General features: G+C 46.6%; 2 protein-coding genes across 2 annotated transcripts in view; one reads left to right on the top strand and one right to left on the bottom strand.

Moving 5' to 3' along the window:
• The window catches only part of LOC110539185 (hepatocyte growth factor-regulated tyrosine kinase substrate), a 37,873-nt gene extending 28,623 nt beyond the window's left edge, over positions 1-9,250 (top strand). The window contains 6 exon segments of the mRNA XM_036939568.1: positions 2,655-2,779; positions 8,068-8,141; positions 8,143-8,195; positions 8,198-8,258; positions 8,763-8,816; positions 9,247-9,250. Of these exon segments, the coding sequence (XP_036795463.1) occupies positions 2,655-2,779; positions 8,068-8,141; positions 8,143-8,195; positions 8,198-8,258; positions 8,763-8,816; positions 9,247-9,250 (371 nt within the window).
• Positions 9,251-13,764: 4,514 nt separating this feature from the next.
• LOC110516605 (methyltransferase-like 26 B) lies at positions 13,765-14,678 on the bottom strand. Its single transcript, XM_021594997.2, has 4 exons — positions 14,434-14,678; positions 14,236-14,295; positions 14,085-14,152; positions 13,765-13,938 (listed from the first exon to the last, which is right to left on the bottom strand). Exons 1-4 carry the CDS (start codon positions 14,668-14,670, stop codon positions 13,821-13,823), a joined length of 483 nt encoding a protein of 160 aa, XP_021450672.2. The 5' UTR covers positions 14,671-14,678; the 3' UTR covers positions 13,765-13,820.
• Between the last annotated feature and the right edge of the window lie 4,020 nt (positions 14,679-18,698).

Raw genomic sequence — 18,698 nt, 5'->3', positions numbered from 1 at the left:
CAGACCCCAATGAGTCAAATGTTTGTGTCTAGTTGAATAGCATGGTAGTTAGTCTGGGGATGTCTAGTTGAATAGCATGGTAGTTAGTCTAGGGGCCAGCATGTCTAGTTGAATAGCATAGTAGTTAGTCTAGGGGCCAGCATGGTAGTTAGTCTAGGGGCCAGCATGGTAGTTAGTCTAGGGGCCAGCATGTCTAGTTGAATAGCATGGTAGTTAGTCTAGGGGCCAGCATGTCTAGTTGAATAGCATGGTAGTTAGTCTAGGGGCCAGCATGTCTAGTTGAATAGCATTGTAGTTAGTCTAGGGGCCAGCATGGTAGTTAGTCTGGGGGCCAGCATGGTAGTTAGTCTAGGGACCAGCATGGTAGTTAGTCTAGGGACCAGCATGGTAGTTAGTCTAGGGACCAGCATGGTAGTTAGTCTAGGGGCCAGCATGTCTAGTTGAATAGCATGGTAGTTAGTCTAGGGGCCAGCATGTCTAGTTGAATAGCATGGTAGTTAGTCTAGGGGCCAGCATGTCTAGTTGAATAGCATTGTAGTTAGTCTAGGGGCCAGCATGGTAGTTAGTCTGGGGGCCAGCATGGTAGTTAGTCTAGGGACCAGCATGGTAGTTAGTCTAGGGACCAGCATGGTAGTTAGTCTAGGGACCAGCATGGTAGTTAGTCTAGGGGCCAGCATGTCTAGTTGAATAGCATGGTAGTTAGTCTAGGGGCCAGCATGTCTAGTTGAATAGCATGGTAGTTAGTCTAGGGGCCAGCATGGTAGTTAGTCTAGGGACCAGCATGGTAGTTAGTCTAGGGACCACCATGGTAGTTAGTCTAGGGACCAGCATGGTAGTTAGTCTAGGGACCAGCATGGTAGTTAGTCTAGGGGCCAGAATGTCTAGTTGAATAGCATGGTAGTTAGTCTAGGGGCCAGCATGTCTAGTTGAATAGCATGGTAGTTAGTCTAGGGGCCAGCATGGTAGTTAGTCTAGGGGCCAGCATGTCTAGTTGAATAGCATGGTAGTTAGTCTAGGGGCCAGCATGTCTAGTTGAATAGCATGGTAGTTAGTCTAGGGGCCAGCATGTCTAGTTGAATAGCATAGTAGTTAGTCTAGGGGCCAGCATGGTAGTTAGTCTGGGGGCCAGCATGTCTAGTTGAATAGCATGGTAGTTAGTCTAGGGACCAGCATGGTAGTTAGTCTAGGGGCCAGCATGGTAGTTAGTCTAGGGGCCAGCATGGTAGTTAGTCTAGGGGCCAGCATGGTAGTTAGTCTAGGGGCCAGCATGGTAGTTAGTCTAGGGGCCAGCATGTCTAGTTGAATAGCATGGTAGTTAGTCTAGGGGCCAGCATGGTAGTTAGTCTAGGGGCCAGCATGTCTAGTTGAATAGCATGGTAGTTAGTCTAGGGGCCAGCATGTCTAGTTGAATAGCATGGTAGTTAGTCTAGGGGCCAGCATGTCTAGTTGAATAGCATGGTAGTTAGTCTAGGGGCCAGCATGGTAGTTAGTCTAGGGGCCAGCATGGTAGTTTCTGTATGGACCTGGCTTTGTGCTCTTGTCATGCTGAAACAGGAAAGGGCCTTCCTCAAACTGTTGCCACCATTATTCCTCCTTCACTAAACTTCCTCCTTCATGACAGTTGGCACTATCCATTGGACCGGTTATCATTCTCCTGGCATCCTCCAAACCCATTGAGCATGGTGATCTTAGTCTTGTGTGCGGCTGCTCGGCCATGGAAACCCATTGAGCGTGGTGATCTTAGTCTTGTGTGCGGCTGCTCGGCCATGGAAACCCATTGAGCGTGGTGATCTTAGTCTTGTGTGCGGCTGCTCGGCCATGGAAACCCATTGAGCGTGGTGATCTTAGTCTTGTGTGCGGCTGCTCGGCCATGGAAACCCATTGAGCGTGGTGATCTTAGTCTTGTGTGCAGCTGCTCGGCCATGGAAACCCATTGAGTGTGGTGATCTTAGTCTTGTGTGCGGCTGCTCGGCCATGGAAACCCATTGAGCGTGGTGATCTTAGTCTTGTGTGCGGCTGCTCGGCCATGGAAACCCATTGAGCGTGGTGATCTTAGTCTTGTGTGCGGCTGCTCGGCCATGGAAACCCATTGAGCGTGGTGATCTTAGTCTTGTGTGCAGCTGCTCGGCCATGGAAACCCATTGAGCGTGGTGATCTTAGTCTTGTGTGCGGCTGCTCGGCCATGGAAACCCATTTCAAGTTCTTGTGCTGACGTTGCTTCCAGAGGCAGTTTGGAACTCGGTAGTGAGTCTTGCCATCGAGGATTAGATGATTTTTACGTGCTTCAGCACTCAGATTTCCCGTTCTGTGAGCTTGAGCTCCTAGACGTTTCCACTTCACAATAGCAGCACTTACAGTTGACTGGGGGAACTCTAGAAGGGCAGAAATGTGACAAACTGGCTTGTTGGAAAGGTGGCATCCTATGACGGTGCCACGTTGAAAGTCACTGAGCTCTTCAGTAAGGCCATTCTACTGCCAATGTTTGTCTATGGAGATTACATGGCTGTGTGCTTGATTTTATACACCTGCCAGCAGCAGGTGTGGCTGAAATAGCTGAATCCACTAATTTGAAGGGGTGTCCACATACTTCTGTATATATTGTGTACATTAACTTTCTGTAACGTGACGCTCCTGTGTTTGCCTCCCTGCTCCAGACCCCAACATGTACATGTACCAGCCTGCAGGAACCAATGGACAGCCTGCACCCCCTGGCCAGGCCCCGCCCACTACTAGCCCCGCCTACTCTAACTACCAGCCCACACCCACACAGGGATACCAGGTGAGAACAGAGGGGGGAAGGTCATGCCTGTTACAAAACTATTGGTGTTGAAATGAAAACGTGCTCGTGGACTTCCTCATGCTGAGTTTGTCGTCTAGGTAACTAGGTTTCCTCCTTAATGTGAACCACATGATGTAATGCCTGATGTCAAGTCACAATGAGAGGCTCAGCAATACACCGTCAGATCAAATCAAATGCTGTTTGTCACATGAGCCCGAAGCCAACAGGTGTAGAGACCTTACAGTGAAATGCTTACTGACAAGCCCTTAACCAACAGGTGTAGAGACCTTACCGTGAAATGCTTACTGACAAGCCCTTAACCAACAGGTGTAGAGACCTTACAGTGAAATGCTTACTGACAAGCCCTTAACCAACAGGTGTAGAGACCTTACAGTGAAATGCTTACTGACAAGCCAACAATGCAGTTTTAAGAAAATAATTAAATGTAAGTAAAACAATAGAAAATAGAAAGTAACAAATAATTAAAGAGCAGCAGTAAAATAATAGTAGACTATATACAGGGGGTACTGGTACAGAGTCAATGTGGAGGCTATATACAGGAGGTACTGGTACAGAGTCAATGTGGAGGTTATATACAGGAGGTACTGGTACAGAGTCAATGTGGAGGTTATATACAGGGGGTACTGGTACAGAGTCAATGTGGAGGCTATATACAGGGGGTACCGGTACAGAGTCAATGTGGAGGCTATATACAGGGGGTACCGGTACAGAGTCAATGTGGAGGCTATATACAGGGGGTACTGGTACAGAGTCAATGTGGAGGCTATATACAGGGGGTACCGGTACAGAGTCAATGTGGAGGCTATATACAGGGGGTACTGGTACAGAGTCAATGTGGAGGCTATATACAGGGGGTACAGGTACAGAGTCAATGTGGAGGCTATATACAGGGGGTACCGGTACAGAGTCAATGTGGAGGCTATATACAGGGGGTACTGGTACAGAGTCAATGTGGAGGCTATATACAGGGGGTACTGGTACAGAGTCAATGTGGAGGCTATATACAGGGGGTACAGGTACAGAGTCAATGTGGAGGCTATATACAGGGGGTACCGGTACAGAGTCAATGTGGAGGCTATATACAGGGGGTTCCGGTACAGAGTCAATGTGGAGGCTATATACAGGGGGTACCGGTACAGAGTCAATGTGGAGGCTATATACAGGGGGTACCGGTTCAGAGTCAATGTGGAGGCCATATACAGGGGGTACTGGTACAGAGTCAGTGTGGAGGCTATATACAGGGGGTACCGGTACTGAGTCAGTGTGGAGGCTATATACAGGGGTACTGGTACAGAGTCAATGTGGAGGTTATATACAGGGGGTACCGGTACAGAGTCAATGTGGAGGTTATATACAGGGGGTACTGGTACAGAGTCAATGTGGAGGCTATATACAGGGGGTTACGGTACAGAGTCAATGTGGAGGCTATATACAGGGGGTACCGGTACCGAGTCAATGTGGAGGCTATATACAGGGGGTACTGGTACAGAGTCAATGTGGAGGCTATATACAGGGGGTACTGGTACAGAGTCAATGTGGAGGCTATATACAGGGAGGTACCGGGTACAGAGTCAATGTGGAGGCTATATACAGGGGGTACCGGTACAGAGTCAATGTGGAGGCTATATACAGGGGGTACTGGTACAGAGTCAATGTGGAGGCTATATACAGGGGGTACCGGTACAGAGTCAATGTGGAGGCTATATACAGGGGGTACTGGTACAGAGTCAATGTGGAGGCTATATACAGGGGGTACTGGTACAGAGTCAATGTGGAGGCTATATACAGGGGGTACTGGTACAGAGTCAATGTGGAGGCTATATACAGGGGGTACAGGTACAGAGTCAATGTGGAGGCTATATACAGGGGGGTACCGGTACAGAGTCAATGTGGAGGCTATATACAGGGGGTTCCGGTACAGAGTCAATGTGGAGGCTATATACAGGGGGTACCGGTACAGAGTCAATGTGGAGGCTATATACAGGGGGTACCGGTTCAGAGTCAATGTGGAGGCTATATACAGGGGGTACTGGTACAGAGTCAGTGTGGAGGCTATATACAGGGGGGTACCGGTACTGAGTCAGTGTGGAGGCCTATATACAGGGGGTACTGGTACAGAGTCAATGTGGAGGTTATATACAGGGGGTACCGGTACAGAGTCAATGTGGAGGTTATATACAGGGGGTACTGTACAGAGTCAATGTGGAGGCTATATACAGGGGGTTACGGTACAGAGTCCAATGTGGAGGCTATATACAGGGGTACCGGTACCGAGTCAATGTGGAGGCTATATACAGGGGGTACTGGTACAGAGTCAATGTGGAGGCTATATACAGGGGGTACTGGTACAGAGTCAATGTGGAGGCTATATACAGGGAGGTACCGGTACAGAGTCAATGTGGAGGCTATATACAGGGGGTACTGGTACAGAGTCAATGTGGAGGCTATATACAGGGGGTACTGGTACAGAGTCAATGTGGAGGCTATATACAGGGGGTACTGGTACAGAGTCAATGTGGAGGCTATATACAGGGGGTACTGGTACAGAGTCAATGTGGAGGCTATATACAGGGGGTACTGGTACAGAGTCAATGTGGAGGCTATATACAGGGAGGTACCGGTACAGAGTCAATGTGGAGGCTTATATACAGGGGGTACTGGTACAGAGTCAATGTGGAGGCTATATACAGGGGGTACTGGTACAGAGTCAATGTGGAGGCTATATACAGGGAGGTACGGTACAGAGTCAATGTGGAGGCTATATACAGGGGGTACTGGTACAGAGTCAATGTGGAGGCTATATACAGGGGGGTACTGGTACAGAGTCAATGTGGAGGTTATATACAGGGGGTACCAGTACAGAGTCAATGTGGAGGCTTATATACAGGGGGTACTGGTACAGAGTCAATGTGGAGGCTATATACAGGGGGTACTGGTACAGAGTCAATGTGGAGGCTATATACAGGGGGTACTGGTACAGAGTCAATGTGGAGGCTATATACAGGGGGTACTGGTACAGAGTCAATGTGGAGGCTATATACAGGGGGGTACTGGTACAGAGTCAATGTGGAGGTTATATACAGGGGGTACCAGTACAGAGTCAATGTGGAGGCTTATATACAGGGGGTACTGGTACAGAGTCAATGTGGAGGCTATATACAGGGGGTACTGGTACAGAGTCAATGTGGAGGCTATATACAGGGGGTACTGGTACAGAGTCAATGTGGAGGTTATATACAGGGAGGTACCAGTACAGAGTCAATGTGGAGGCTTATATACAGGGGGTACTGGTACAGAGTCAATTTGGAGGTTATATACAGGGGGGTTACTGGTACAGAGTCAATGTGGAGGCTATATACAGGGGGTACTGGTACAGAGTCAATGTGGAGGCTATATACAGGGGGTACTGGTACAGAGTCAATGTGGAGGCTATATACAGGGGGTACTGGTACAGAGTCAATGTGGAGGCTATATACAGGGGGTACTGGTACAGAGTCAATGTGGAGGCTATATACAGGGGGGTACTGGTACAGAGTCAATGTGGAGGCTATATACAGGGGGTACTGGTACAGAGTCAATGTGGAGGCTATATACAGGGGGTACTGGTACAGAGTCAATGTGGAGGCTATATACAGGTGGTACCGGTACAGAGTCAATGTGGAGGCTATATACAGGGGGGTACTGGTACAGAGTCAATGTGGAGGCTATATACAGGGGGGTACTGGTACAGAGTCAATGTGGAGGCTTATATACAGGAGGTACTGGTACAGAGTCAATGTGGGAGCTATATACAGGATGGTACTGGTACAGAGTCAATGTGGAGGCTATATACAGGGGGGTACTGGTACAGAGTCAATGTGGAGGCTATATACAGGGGGTACTGGTACAGAGTCAATGTGGAGGCTATATACAGGGGGGTACTGGTACAGAGTCAATGTGGAGACTATATACAGGGGATACTGGTACAGAGTCAATGTGGAGGCTATATACAGGGGGTACTGGTACAGAGTCAATGTGGAAGGCTATATACAGGGTGTTACGGTACAGAGTCAATGTGGAGGCTATATACAGGGGGTACTGGTACAGAGTCATTGTGGAGGCTATATACAGGGGGTTCTGGTACAGAGTCAATGTGGAGGCTATATACAGGGGGTACTGGTTCAGAGTCAATGTGGAGGATATATACAGGGGGTACCGGTACATAGTCAATGTGGAGGCTTTATACAAGGGGTACTGGTTCAGAGTCAATGTGGAGGCTATATACAGGGTGTTACGGTACAGAGTCAATGTGGAGGCTATATACAGGGTGTTACGGTACAGCGTCAATGTGGAGGCTATATACAGGGTGTTACGGTACAGAGTCAATGTGGAGGCTATATACAGGGTGTTACGGTACAGAGTCAATGTGGAGGCTATATACAGGGTGTTACGGTACAGAGTCAATGTGGAGGCTATATACAGGGTTTGTACTGGTACAGAGTCAATGTGGAGGCTATATACAGGGTGTTACGGTACAGAGTCAATGTGCAGGGGCACCGTTAGTTGAGGTAATTGAGGTAATATGTACATGTAGGTAGAGTTAAAGTGACTATACATAGATAATAAACAGAGAGTAGCAGCAGTGTTAAAGAGGAGTCTGGGTAGCCATTTGATTAGCTGGTCAGGAGTCTTATGTCCTTGGGGGTAGAAGCTGTTAAGAAGCCTCTTGGTACACCGACATCGACAAACCATTCTGTATGGACCTGGCTTTGTGCTCGGGGGCGTTGTCATGCTGAAACAGGAAAGGGCCTTCCTCAAACTGTTGCCACCATTATTCCTCCTTCACTAAACTTCCTGCTTCATGACCGTTGGCACTCTCCATTGGGACCTGGTGCTCCGGTACCACTGACCTGGACTCCTTTTAAAATGGGCTTCAGGTTCATGTCCCTCTTTCATTTTGTGTCCCTGGTCCTCACTGACTTTCCAAAGCTCCTCCTCTTCCTCCTCTTCCTCTTCCTCTTCCTCCTCCATCCTCCTCCTCCTCCTCATTTAGCATCATAATGTGATGTTTATAAAGGGAGTCAAAGCTCAACGTGGCTCCTCCTCCTCTTCCTCCTCCTCCTCATTTAGCATCATGATGTGATGATGTTTATAAAGGGAGTCAAACGGCTCATGACTAGTGTTATAATAGATTATAACCACATCATAATACATTCTACATGTAGGCTTTAAATCATCTGTTAGCGACGTCTGTAATGTTAATGTTTTCTTGTCATCGGTCTCAGCAGAACGTGGTGTCCCAGGCCCAGTCTCTGCCCCCCATGTCCCAGCCTCCTCCCACTAACGGTATGTCCTACGTGGCCTAACCTACCACCCTACGCCATGCAGAGTATGATGGCAGCCCTACCTGGGCAGGACCCAACATGCCCCCACAACAACCCTACATGCAGGGCCCAGGACAACAGCCCATGTACAACAGGTAGGAGTTCTTGGTTTCTCTCTTCCCCCTCCTATCTTCCTCTCTCTCCCTCCTATCTTCCTCTCTCTCTCTCTCTCTCTTCCTCTCTCTCTCCTCTCTTCCTCTCTCTCCCTACTCTTCTTCCTCTCTTCTCTCTCCCTCCCTCTCTTCCTCTCTTCCTCTCTCCCTCCTCTCTTCTCACTCTCCCTCCTCTCTTCCTCGCTCTCCCTCCTCTCTTCCTCTCTCCCTCCCTCTCTTCCTCTCTCTCTCCTCTCTTCCTCTCTTCCTCTCTCCTCCTATCTTCCCCCTCCTCTTTCCCTCTCTCTCTCTCTCGCCCTCTTCCCATTCCTCTCTCCTCTCTCGTCCCCCTCCGCTCTCTCTCTCAGCATAGTGTTTGCCTGTCTATAGGGGGACTTCTGATTCTGTCTGTCAGAGGCTTGTTTTTCTATGTAGTGGGAGTTGCAGTGAGGGATTGATGGTAATCTCATCTCTCTCACCGCTAACTTCTGTCTCTCTCCTGTGTAGATGGCTCCCCCTGGTGGCCCGCAGCAGCAGGTTCAGCAGCAGCAGCCTCCGCAGGTCCATCCAGGCAGCGAGGCACGCTCATCTCCTTCGACTGATCCATCCACCATGGCTAGCTCAGCTTAACATTACCAACCTGCTGCTGGCAGGGTTCAACACACTACACCCTCTCTCTCCTCTTCTGTCCTCACCTCTCTTCTGTCCTCACCTCTCTTCTGTCCTCACCTCTCTTCTGTCCTCACCTCTCTTCTGTCCTCACCTCTCTCTGTCCTCACCTCTCTTCTGTCCTCACCTCTCTCCTCCTCTTCTGTCCTCACCTCTCTTCTCCTCCTGTGTTCTCCTCTCTCTCTCTGCTGGCTCGTGCCTGGATTCCCCAACAAACACACGTTTCTCACAATGTTTCTGTTTCGTTACGGCAATGTTGTGAAATATTATAGTTGTGTAACAGACATGTTACCTCTCCTCCTAGCCATCCTCTCTCCCCCAGATGACATAGAGGATGAGAGGAGTGAGGAGGGGGTGTAGGTAGTGTTACTATGCACCATGCCTAACCCCAGGGTTGTATTTCACTAGGAACCTAGACGGGGAGGGAACTCACCTGAGCTATAAGAAACACTTTACCCCTTTTAATGCATTTTGTACAGTGTTCTGTCCTCACCCTCTCTCTGTCTCTCTGTCTCTGTCCTCACCTTCTCTGGTCCTCACCTCTCTCTGTCCTCACCTCTCTCTGTCCTCACCTCTCTCTGTCCTCACCTCTCTCTGTCCTCACCTCTCTCTGTCTCTGTCCTCACCTTTCTCTGTCCTCACCTTTCTCTGTCCTCACCTTTCTCTGTCCTCACCTCTCTCTGTCCTCACCTCTCTCTGTCCTCACCTCTCTCTGTCCTCACCTCTCTCTGTCCTCACCTCTCTCTGTCCTCACCTCAACTCTCTCTGTCTCTCTCTCTCTCTCTGCATCTCTCTCTCTCTCTGTATCTCTCTCTCTCTCTCTCTGTATCTCTCTCTCTCTGTATCTCTCTCTCTCTTTCTGTATCTCTCTCTGTATCTCTCTCTCTCTGTATCTCTCTCTCTCTCTCTCTCTCTGTATCTCTCTCTCTCTTTCTGTATCTCTCTCTGTATCTCTCTCTCTCTGTATCTCTCTCTCTCTCTCTCTGATACTGTATGTAGTCTTTCTCTTCTGAAACTAATATCTGAAGCTCATCTAGTCAGTGGTATAATAAAGGAACAAATCAAATATGACAGGAATCAATGGAATCTAAGACAAGACCATGACCATCCTTTCTCATATTTGAATAAGCTAGTTTGCATGTTAAAGTCGTTATTTCCATGGACATGTCAGGTGTTACAGCAGTAACTGTTCTGGGGTCATATTGTGGTGATTGGACATTGGTTCATACTGCCTGCTTGGTTGACAGGGGCTGGGAGAGTTAATGGAGAGGTGAGTGAAGGAAGATGTTGGACGGAGCACAGAAAAGCACCTCTAGCAGGTCCCAGGGTTCTAGTGAGAGTGTCAGAGACACACAGAGCTCATTTTAAAGTATAGATGAGCCGTCTTGTGTTGCTACGGCTTGGTAGTGTTTTTCACTAAAGCTTTTTGAGTTTATGATTGAGAACATGGGAGAAAGGAAGTACCTTTTTTTATTAGGTTTTACACTTCCTATATCGTCTCACCAATCAGACTGGCTGAGGGGAAGCCGTATGGGACTACAATAGAACACTTACATCCAGCGTGGAACTACAATTCCCAATATTCACAGCTCCAGAGACCGATTACCACCATCACTCTCTCAAGGTGTCCCATGTCACAACTGTTGACATAATGGGTCTCTCCCAACAACTCCATTAATTAACCACAATGCCTTGCATCACACTCCAGGAGGAACTAGTGTGAATGGAACGTAAGATTACAAATGTAGTTCCATTGCCAAATATTAACTAGCAGTTATCCAGAGGGTTGCAGTCGGGTCTATATGGCTGTTTACACAGGCAGTCCCATTCTGATCTTTTGACCAATTAGTGGCAAAAGATCTGACCTGATTGGTCAAAAGATCAATTAGTGTCAAAACCCCAGAATGAGTCTGCCTGTGTAAACACAGCCTATGAGCGAGTAGAGAGACCCTCTGACTGGGTGTGTCCTAAACAGCACTCTTTTTCCTATATAGTGCACTACTTTTGACAAAAGCCCTATAGGTGTGTATCTGTGGGTGCTGAGGTGGAGTTATCTGTAGAGGGGGACTCTACATTAGATGGGCATCATTTTTGTTTCTGGTGCTAGTTTCAGTAAAGTTCGGTTTAATCACAAAACCATTTCCTCAATTCCCTCGTTTCCTTTCCTTGGTTCTTCTCTAATTCTTTGCTCGCTTCCGTCTGATGTTTTGAGGAGGAGAGAGAGAGAGGACGTAGGGGAGGGAATCAGGAAAATACCTGTTGAGATCCACCCTTTCAGAGTGTCTTTCAGAACCCTGTGGCCGGGAGTGGAGAGGTGGTGGGAGTCAGTTCTTCAGGGTATGGCATGTGATGTAACATGTGATGTAACATGTGATGTAACATCCACCCAATCAGTGACTTCCTATGTAACCCCCTTTGACGCCATCTTGAACTTCTTTACTCATCATAATGATCTTCTTTCTGTCTGACTTGTTTTAAAGTCATTTTCAGATTCTATTGAATAAATATCTTGTTCTTCTCTGTCCATCTGCTCTGTGTTGTTTTCTGTCATATTATCTTTGGAATCTGAAGTAGGCGGTAGTGCCAGCCTGTTGTCATGCCAACTCCTTGTCACTCATTGCCATGCAGTTGGCAGGTGCACAAACAGATCTGGGACCAGGCTGTAGAGCCAACTCAATATAGAACAAACAGATTCTGGGACCAGGCCTGTAGAGCCAACTCAATATAGAACAGATGTGGGACCAGGCTGTAGAGCCAACTCAATATAGAACAAACAGATGTGAGCCCCAGGCCAGATGCTATTGCCATGCAGTTGGAAGGTGAACAAACAGATCTGGGTACCAGGCTGTAGAGCCAACTCAATATAGAACAAACAGATCTGGGACCAGGCTGTAGAGCCAACTCACTATAGAACAAACAGATGTGGGACCAGCTGTAGAGCACAACTCAGTATAGAACAAACGACTCTGGACCAGGCTGTAGAGCCAACTCAGTATCGAACAAACAGATCTGGGGACCACGGCTGTAGAGCCAACTCAATATAGAATCAAAACAGATGTGAGACCAGGCTGTAGAGCCAACTCAATATAGAACAAACAGATGTGGGACCAGGCTGTAGAGCCAACTCAATATAGTGACAACAGATGTCTGGGACCAGGCTAGATGCATTGCCATGCAGTTGGCAGATGCACAAACAGATCTGGGACCAGGCTGTAGAGCCAAACTCAATATAGAACAAACAGATCTGGGACCAGGCCTGTAGAGCCAACTTAATATAGAACAAACAGATCTGGGACCAGCTGTAGAGCCAACTTAATATAGGACAAACCGATTGTGGGACCAGGCTAGATGCATTGCCATGCAGTTGGCAGATGCACAAACAGATCTGGGACCAGGCTAGATGCATTGCCATGCAGTTGGCAGATGCACAAACAGATCTGGGACCCAGGCTGTAGAGCCAACTCAATATAGAACAATAGATCTGGGACCAGGCTGTAGAGCCAACTCAATATAGAACAAAACAGATGTGAGACCAGGCTGTAGAGCCAACTCAATATAGAACAAACAGATGTGGGACCAGGCTGTAGAGCCAACTCAATATAGACACAAACAGATCTGGGACCAGGCTGTAGAAGCCAACTCAATATAGAACAAACAGATGTGAGCCCAGGCCAGATGCATTGCCACGCAGTTGGCAGGTGCACAAACAGATCTGGGACCAGGCTAGATGCATTGTCATTTAGGAGCAGAAAATGAAAGGGCACAACATACATTTTATTTTGCATTAACGTACTTTATTTACATAATAAATACATGTTTAAAACACGGGTCATTGGGATGTCTGTTCAGATGCAGAAGAAGCCCTGTTTCCATGGCAACGTTTCCTCAAGACCAGGTATTTATTATCCTGTTCCCTCTCTATCTGGGGAAACAAATGAAGACTTGGTCCTAAACATCCTGATAGACCAGTATTTATTATCCTGTTCCCTCTCTATCTGGGGAAACAAATGAAGACTTGGTCCTAAACATCCTGATAGACCAGGTATTTATTATCCTGTTCCCTCTCTATCTGGGGAAACAAATGACTTGGTCCTAAACATCCTGATAGACCAGGTATTTATTATCCTGTTCCCTCTCTATCTGGGGAAACAAATGAAGACTTGATCTAAACATCCTGATAGACCAGGTATTTATTATCCTGTTCCCTCTCTATCTGGGGAAACAAATGACTTGGTCCTAAACATCCTGATAGACCAGGTATTTATTATCCTGTTCCCTCTCTATCTGGGGAAACAAATGACTTGGTCCTAAACATCCTGATAGACCAGGTATTTATTATCCTGTTCCCTCTCTATCTGGGGAAACAAATGACTTGGTCCTAAACATCCTGATAGACCAGGTATTTATTATCCTGTTCCCTCTATCTGGGGAAACAAATGACTTGGTCCTAAACATCCTGATAGACCAGGTATTTATTATCCTGTTCCCTCTATCTGGGGAAACAAATGACTTGGTCCTAAACATCCTGATAGACCAGGTATTTATTATCCTGTTCCCTCTATCTGGGGAAACAAATGACTTGGTCCTAAACATCCTGATAGACCAGGTATTTATTATCCTGTTCCCTCTCTATCTGGGGAAACAAAAGAAGACTTGATCCTAAACATCCTGATAGAAGGACTGAGCTGGTAGCAGATATACCTTCTGTTACATATTCTGAAGGCTTGGTCCTAAACATCCTTATAGAAGGACTGAGCTAGTAGCAGATATACCTTCTGTTACATATTCTGAAGGCTTGGTCCTAAACATCCTTATAGAAGGACTGGGGTTAGCAGCAGACACCCATGTTACATGTTCTGTGTGTACAGTATAGTCCATCCTTAAAGATACATTAGTTTATACATACACACCAGCAGACTGGTTAAAGAGACTCACCATCCTCTCCATGCGCATCCCGTTCCCAAACGCCAGCTGTCTCAGAATGTCGATGTCTGGTAGACCCCACCCTGGGTTCCTGTAGGGGAACAGAATTGATGGTAAAACAGAGTGACGGTTGGGATTCATGGCTTTGACCCTCAACCCTGAGTGAACTAATGGGAAGAAGCTATATGGTAGTAGCTCCGCATTGGCCAGCTCCTCTCTTATGATGTAATAACTCACATCTGTCGTAGTTCCTGGTCCAAGTCCTCCATACAGCTGGGGGTGATGGTGCCGTTGATGGCGTAGGGCTGGGGAGGGGAGAGGTGTCTGTTGTAAAAAAAATATATTTCCCCCCCCCCCATTCCCCCTTCTGTCCATCCATGATACCTACCCCATGTGTGATCAAGAGACCATTTTGTCTGAGGATCTGTCCTGATCCTTTGACGACGCCCTGGGGAGAGAGACAGAGACCCAGACTCTGGCGCTTCACACGGGCTATAAGTGACTGACACATCTTCACTCATACATTCATAAAGCTTCACAGCCAAATTATGATGCGTATAATGCTGACCTGCCGTGTTAGGCCTACCTCTACGGTGTCGAAAGAGCTGCACTGAAGCAGGTTAATGGCCACGATGACATCACAGGCCCCGCGTGGAAGGCCCGCCCACTTCTCCCAGGGTTCGCTGGCGTCCAGGTGCACAGGCTGCAGCACGGTCTTCACTTTGGTCACCGCTATGTAGGATCTGACACTGCGAAATAACACCACACCCACTGGAGCCATGACCCCATAGGTTCCATAGACAGTATGACATGTTGGAGCCATAACCCCATAGGTTCCACAGACAGTATGAAATGTTGGAGCCATAACCCCATAGGTTTCATAGACAGTATGAAATGTTGGAGCCATGACCCCATAGGTTTCATAGACAGTATGAAATGTTGGAGCCATAACCCCATAGGTTCCATAGACAGTATGAAATGTTGGAGCCATGACCCCTAGGTTCCATAGACAGTATGAAATGTTTGGAGCCATGACCCCATAGGTTCCATAGACAGTATGAAATGTGGAGCCGTAACCCCATAGGTTCCATAGACAGTATGACATGTTGGAGCCATAACCCAATAGGTTCCATAGACAGTATGACATGTTGGAGCCATGACCCCATAGGTTCCATAGACAGTATGAAATGTTCATAGACAGTATGAAATGTTGGAGCCATAACCCATAGGTTCCATAGACAGTATGAAATGTTGGAGCCATGACCCCATAGGTTCCATAGACAGTATGAAATGTTGGAGCCATAACCCCATAGGTTCCATAGACAGTATGAAATGTTGGAGCCATAACCCCATAGGTTCCATAGACAGTATGAAATGTTGGAGCCATAACCCCATAGGTTCCATAGACAGTATGAAATGTTGGAGCCGTAACCCCATAGGTTCCATAGACAGTATGAAATGTTGGAGCCATAACCCCATAGGTTCCATAGACAGTATGAAATGTTGGAGCCATAACCCCATAGGTTCCATAGACAGTATGAAATGTTGGAGCCATAACCCCATAGGTTCCATAGACAGTATGAAATGTTGGAGCCATGACCCAATAGGTTCCATAGGACAGTATGAAATGTTGGAGCCATAACCCCATAGGTTCCATAGGACAGTATGACATGTTGGAGCCGTAACCCCATAGGTTCCATAGACAGTATGAAATGTTGGAGCCATAACCCCATAGGTTCCATAGACAGTATGAAATGTTGGAGCCATAACCCCATAGGTTCCATAGACAGTATGAAATGTTGGAGCCATAACCCCATAGGTTCCATAGACAGTATGAAATGTTGGAGCCATAACCCATAGGTTCCATAGACAGTATGAAATGTTGGAGCCATGACCCCATAGGTTCCATAGACAGTATGAGATGTTGGAGCCGTAACCCCATAGGTTCCATAGACAGTATGAAATGTTGGAGCCGTAACCCCATAGGTTCCATAGACAGTATGAAATGTTGGAGCCGTAACCCCATAGGTTCCATAGACAGTATGAAATGTTGGAGCCGTAACCCCATAGGTTCCATAGACAGTATGAAATGTTGGAGCCGTAACCCCATAGGTTCCATAGACAGTATGAAATGTTGGAGCCATGACCCCATAGGTTCCATAGACAGTATGAAATGTTGGAGCCATAACCCATAGGTTCCATAGACAGTATGAAATGTTGGAGCCATAAACCCATAGGTTCCATAGACAGTATGAAATGTTGGAGCCATGACCCCATAGGTTCCATAGACAGTATGAAATGTTGGAGCCATAACCCCATAGGTTCCATAGACAGTATGAAATGTTGGAGCCATGACCCCATAGGTTCCATAGACAGTATGAAATGTTGGAGCCATAACCCCATAGGTTCCATAGACAGTATGAAATGTTGGAGCCATGACCCCATAGGTTCCATAGACAGTATGAAATGTTGGAGCCATGACCCCATAGGTTCCATAGACAGTATGAAATGTTGGAGCCATGACCCCATAGGTTCCATAGACAGTATGAAATGTTGTAGCCATGACCCCATAGGTTCCATAGACAGTATGAAATGTTGGAGCCCATGACCCCATAGGTTCCATAGACAGTATGACATGTTGGAGCCATAACCCCATAGGTTCCATAGACAGTATGACATGTTGGAGCCATAACCCCATAGGTTCCATAGACAGTATGAAATATTGGAGCCGTAACCCCATAGGTTCCATAGACAGTATGAAATGTTGGAGCCGTAACCCCATAGGTTCCATAGACAGTATGAAATGTTGGAGCCATAACCCCATGGGTTCCATAGACAGTATGACATGTTGGAGCCATAACCCCATGGGTTCCATAGACAGTATGACATGTTGGAGCCATAACCCAATAGGTTCCATAGACAGTATGAAATGTTGGAGCCGTAACCCCATAGGTTCCATAGACAGTATGAAATGTTGGAGCCATAACCCCATGGGTTCCATAGACAGTATGACATGTTGGAGCCATAACCCCATGGGTTCCATAGACAGTATGACATGTTGGAGCCATAACCCCATAGGTTCCATAGACAGTATGAAATGTTGGAGCCATGACCCCATAGGTTCCATAGACAGTATGAAATGTTGGAGCCATAACCCCATGGGTTCCATAGACAGTATGACATGTTGGAGCCATAACCCAATAGGTTCCATAGACAGTATGAAATGTTGGAGCCATAACCCCATAGGTTCCATAGACAGTATGACATGTTGGAGCCATAACCCCATGGGTTCCATAGACAGTATGACATGTTGGAGCCATAACCCAATAGGTTCCATAGACAGTATGAAATGTTGGAGCCATAACCCCATAGGTTCCATAGACAGTATGAAATGTTGGAGCCATGACCCCATAGGTTCCATAGACAGTATGAAATGTTGGAGCCATAACCCAATAGGTTCCATAGACAGTATGAAATGTTGGAGCCATAACCCCATAGGTTCCATAGACAGTATGAAATGTTGGAGCCATGACCCCATAGGTTCCATAGACAGTATGAAATGTTGGAGCCATAACCCAATAGGTTCCATAGACAGTATGAAATGTTGGAGCCATGACCCCATAGGTTCCATAGACAGTATGAAATGTTGGAGCCATAACCCATAGGTTCCATAGACAGTATGAAATGTTGGAGCCATGACCCCATAGGTTCCATAGACAGTATGAAATGTAGGAGCCATAACCCCATAGGTTCCATAGACAGTATGAAATGTTGGAGCCAGTGCAGCCCGGCAAAATATGACATCTTATGACTTGACTCTCGTGGTCAGACAATAGCTTTGTTATTACATTGTAATTACCCTATTGAAAATGTAATTACAATGTGAGCCTGTTTAGTGCGTCGGGATATAAGATTGACATGAGAAATACAAGAAAGCATTTGCCAACGACCAACGACCAACGACCATATAGAATCAGAGAGGTCAGATAACAAGAGGGTTCAGAGAAATGGACTGTTGTAGTATCTACCTCTATATCATGGTATATATATATACATATATATATATACAGTGCCTTGCGAAAGTATTCGGCCCCCTTGAATTTTGCGACCTTTTGCCACATTTCAGGCTTCAAACATAAAGATATAAAACTGTATTTTTTTGTGAAGAATCAACAACAAGTGGGACACAATCATGAAGTGGAACGACATTTATTGGATATTTCAAACTTTTTTAACAAATCAAAAACTGAAAAATTGGGCCTGCAAAATTATTCAGCCCCTTTACTTTCAGTGCAGCAAACTCTCTCCAGAAGTTCAGTGAGGATCTCTAAATGATCCAATGTTGACCTAAATGACTAATGATGATAAATACAATCCACCTGTGTGTAATCAAGTCTCCGTATAAATGTACCTGCACTGTGATAGTCTCAGAGGTCCGTTAAAAGCGCAGAGAGCATCATGAAGAACAAGGAACACACCAGGCAGGTCCGAGATACTGTTGTGAAAAGTTTAAAGCCGGATTTGGATACAAAAGATTTCCCAATCTTTAAACATCCCAAGGAGCACTGTGCAAGCGAAATATGAAATGGAAGAGTATCAGACCACTGCAAATCTACCAAGACCTGGCCGTCCCTCTAAAAATTCAGCTCATACAAGGAGAAGACTGATCAGAGATGCAGCAAGAGCCCATGATCACTCTGGATGAACTGCAGAGATCTACAGCTGAGGTGGGGAACTCTGTCCATAGGACAACAATCAGTCGTATATTGCACAAATCTGGCCTTTATGGAGAGTGGCAAGAAGAAAAGCCATTTCTTAAAGATATCCATAAAAAGTGTCGTTTAAAGTTTG

Source organism: Oncorhynchus mykiss, chromosome 12, assembly GCF_013265735.2.
Source record: "Oncorhynchus mykiss isolate Arlee chromosome 12, USDA_OmykA_1.1, whole genome shotgun sequence".
Classification (NCBI taxonomy): domain Eukaryota; kingdom Metazoa; phylum Chordata; class Actinopteri; order Salmoniformes; family Salmonidae; genus Oncorhynchus; species Oncorhynchus mykiss.
Note: the sequence above shows the minus strand (reverse complement) of the source record. Positions and strands in the feature narration are given on the sequence as shown.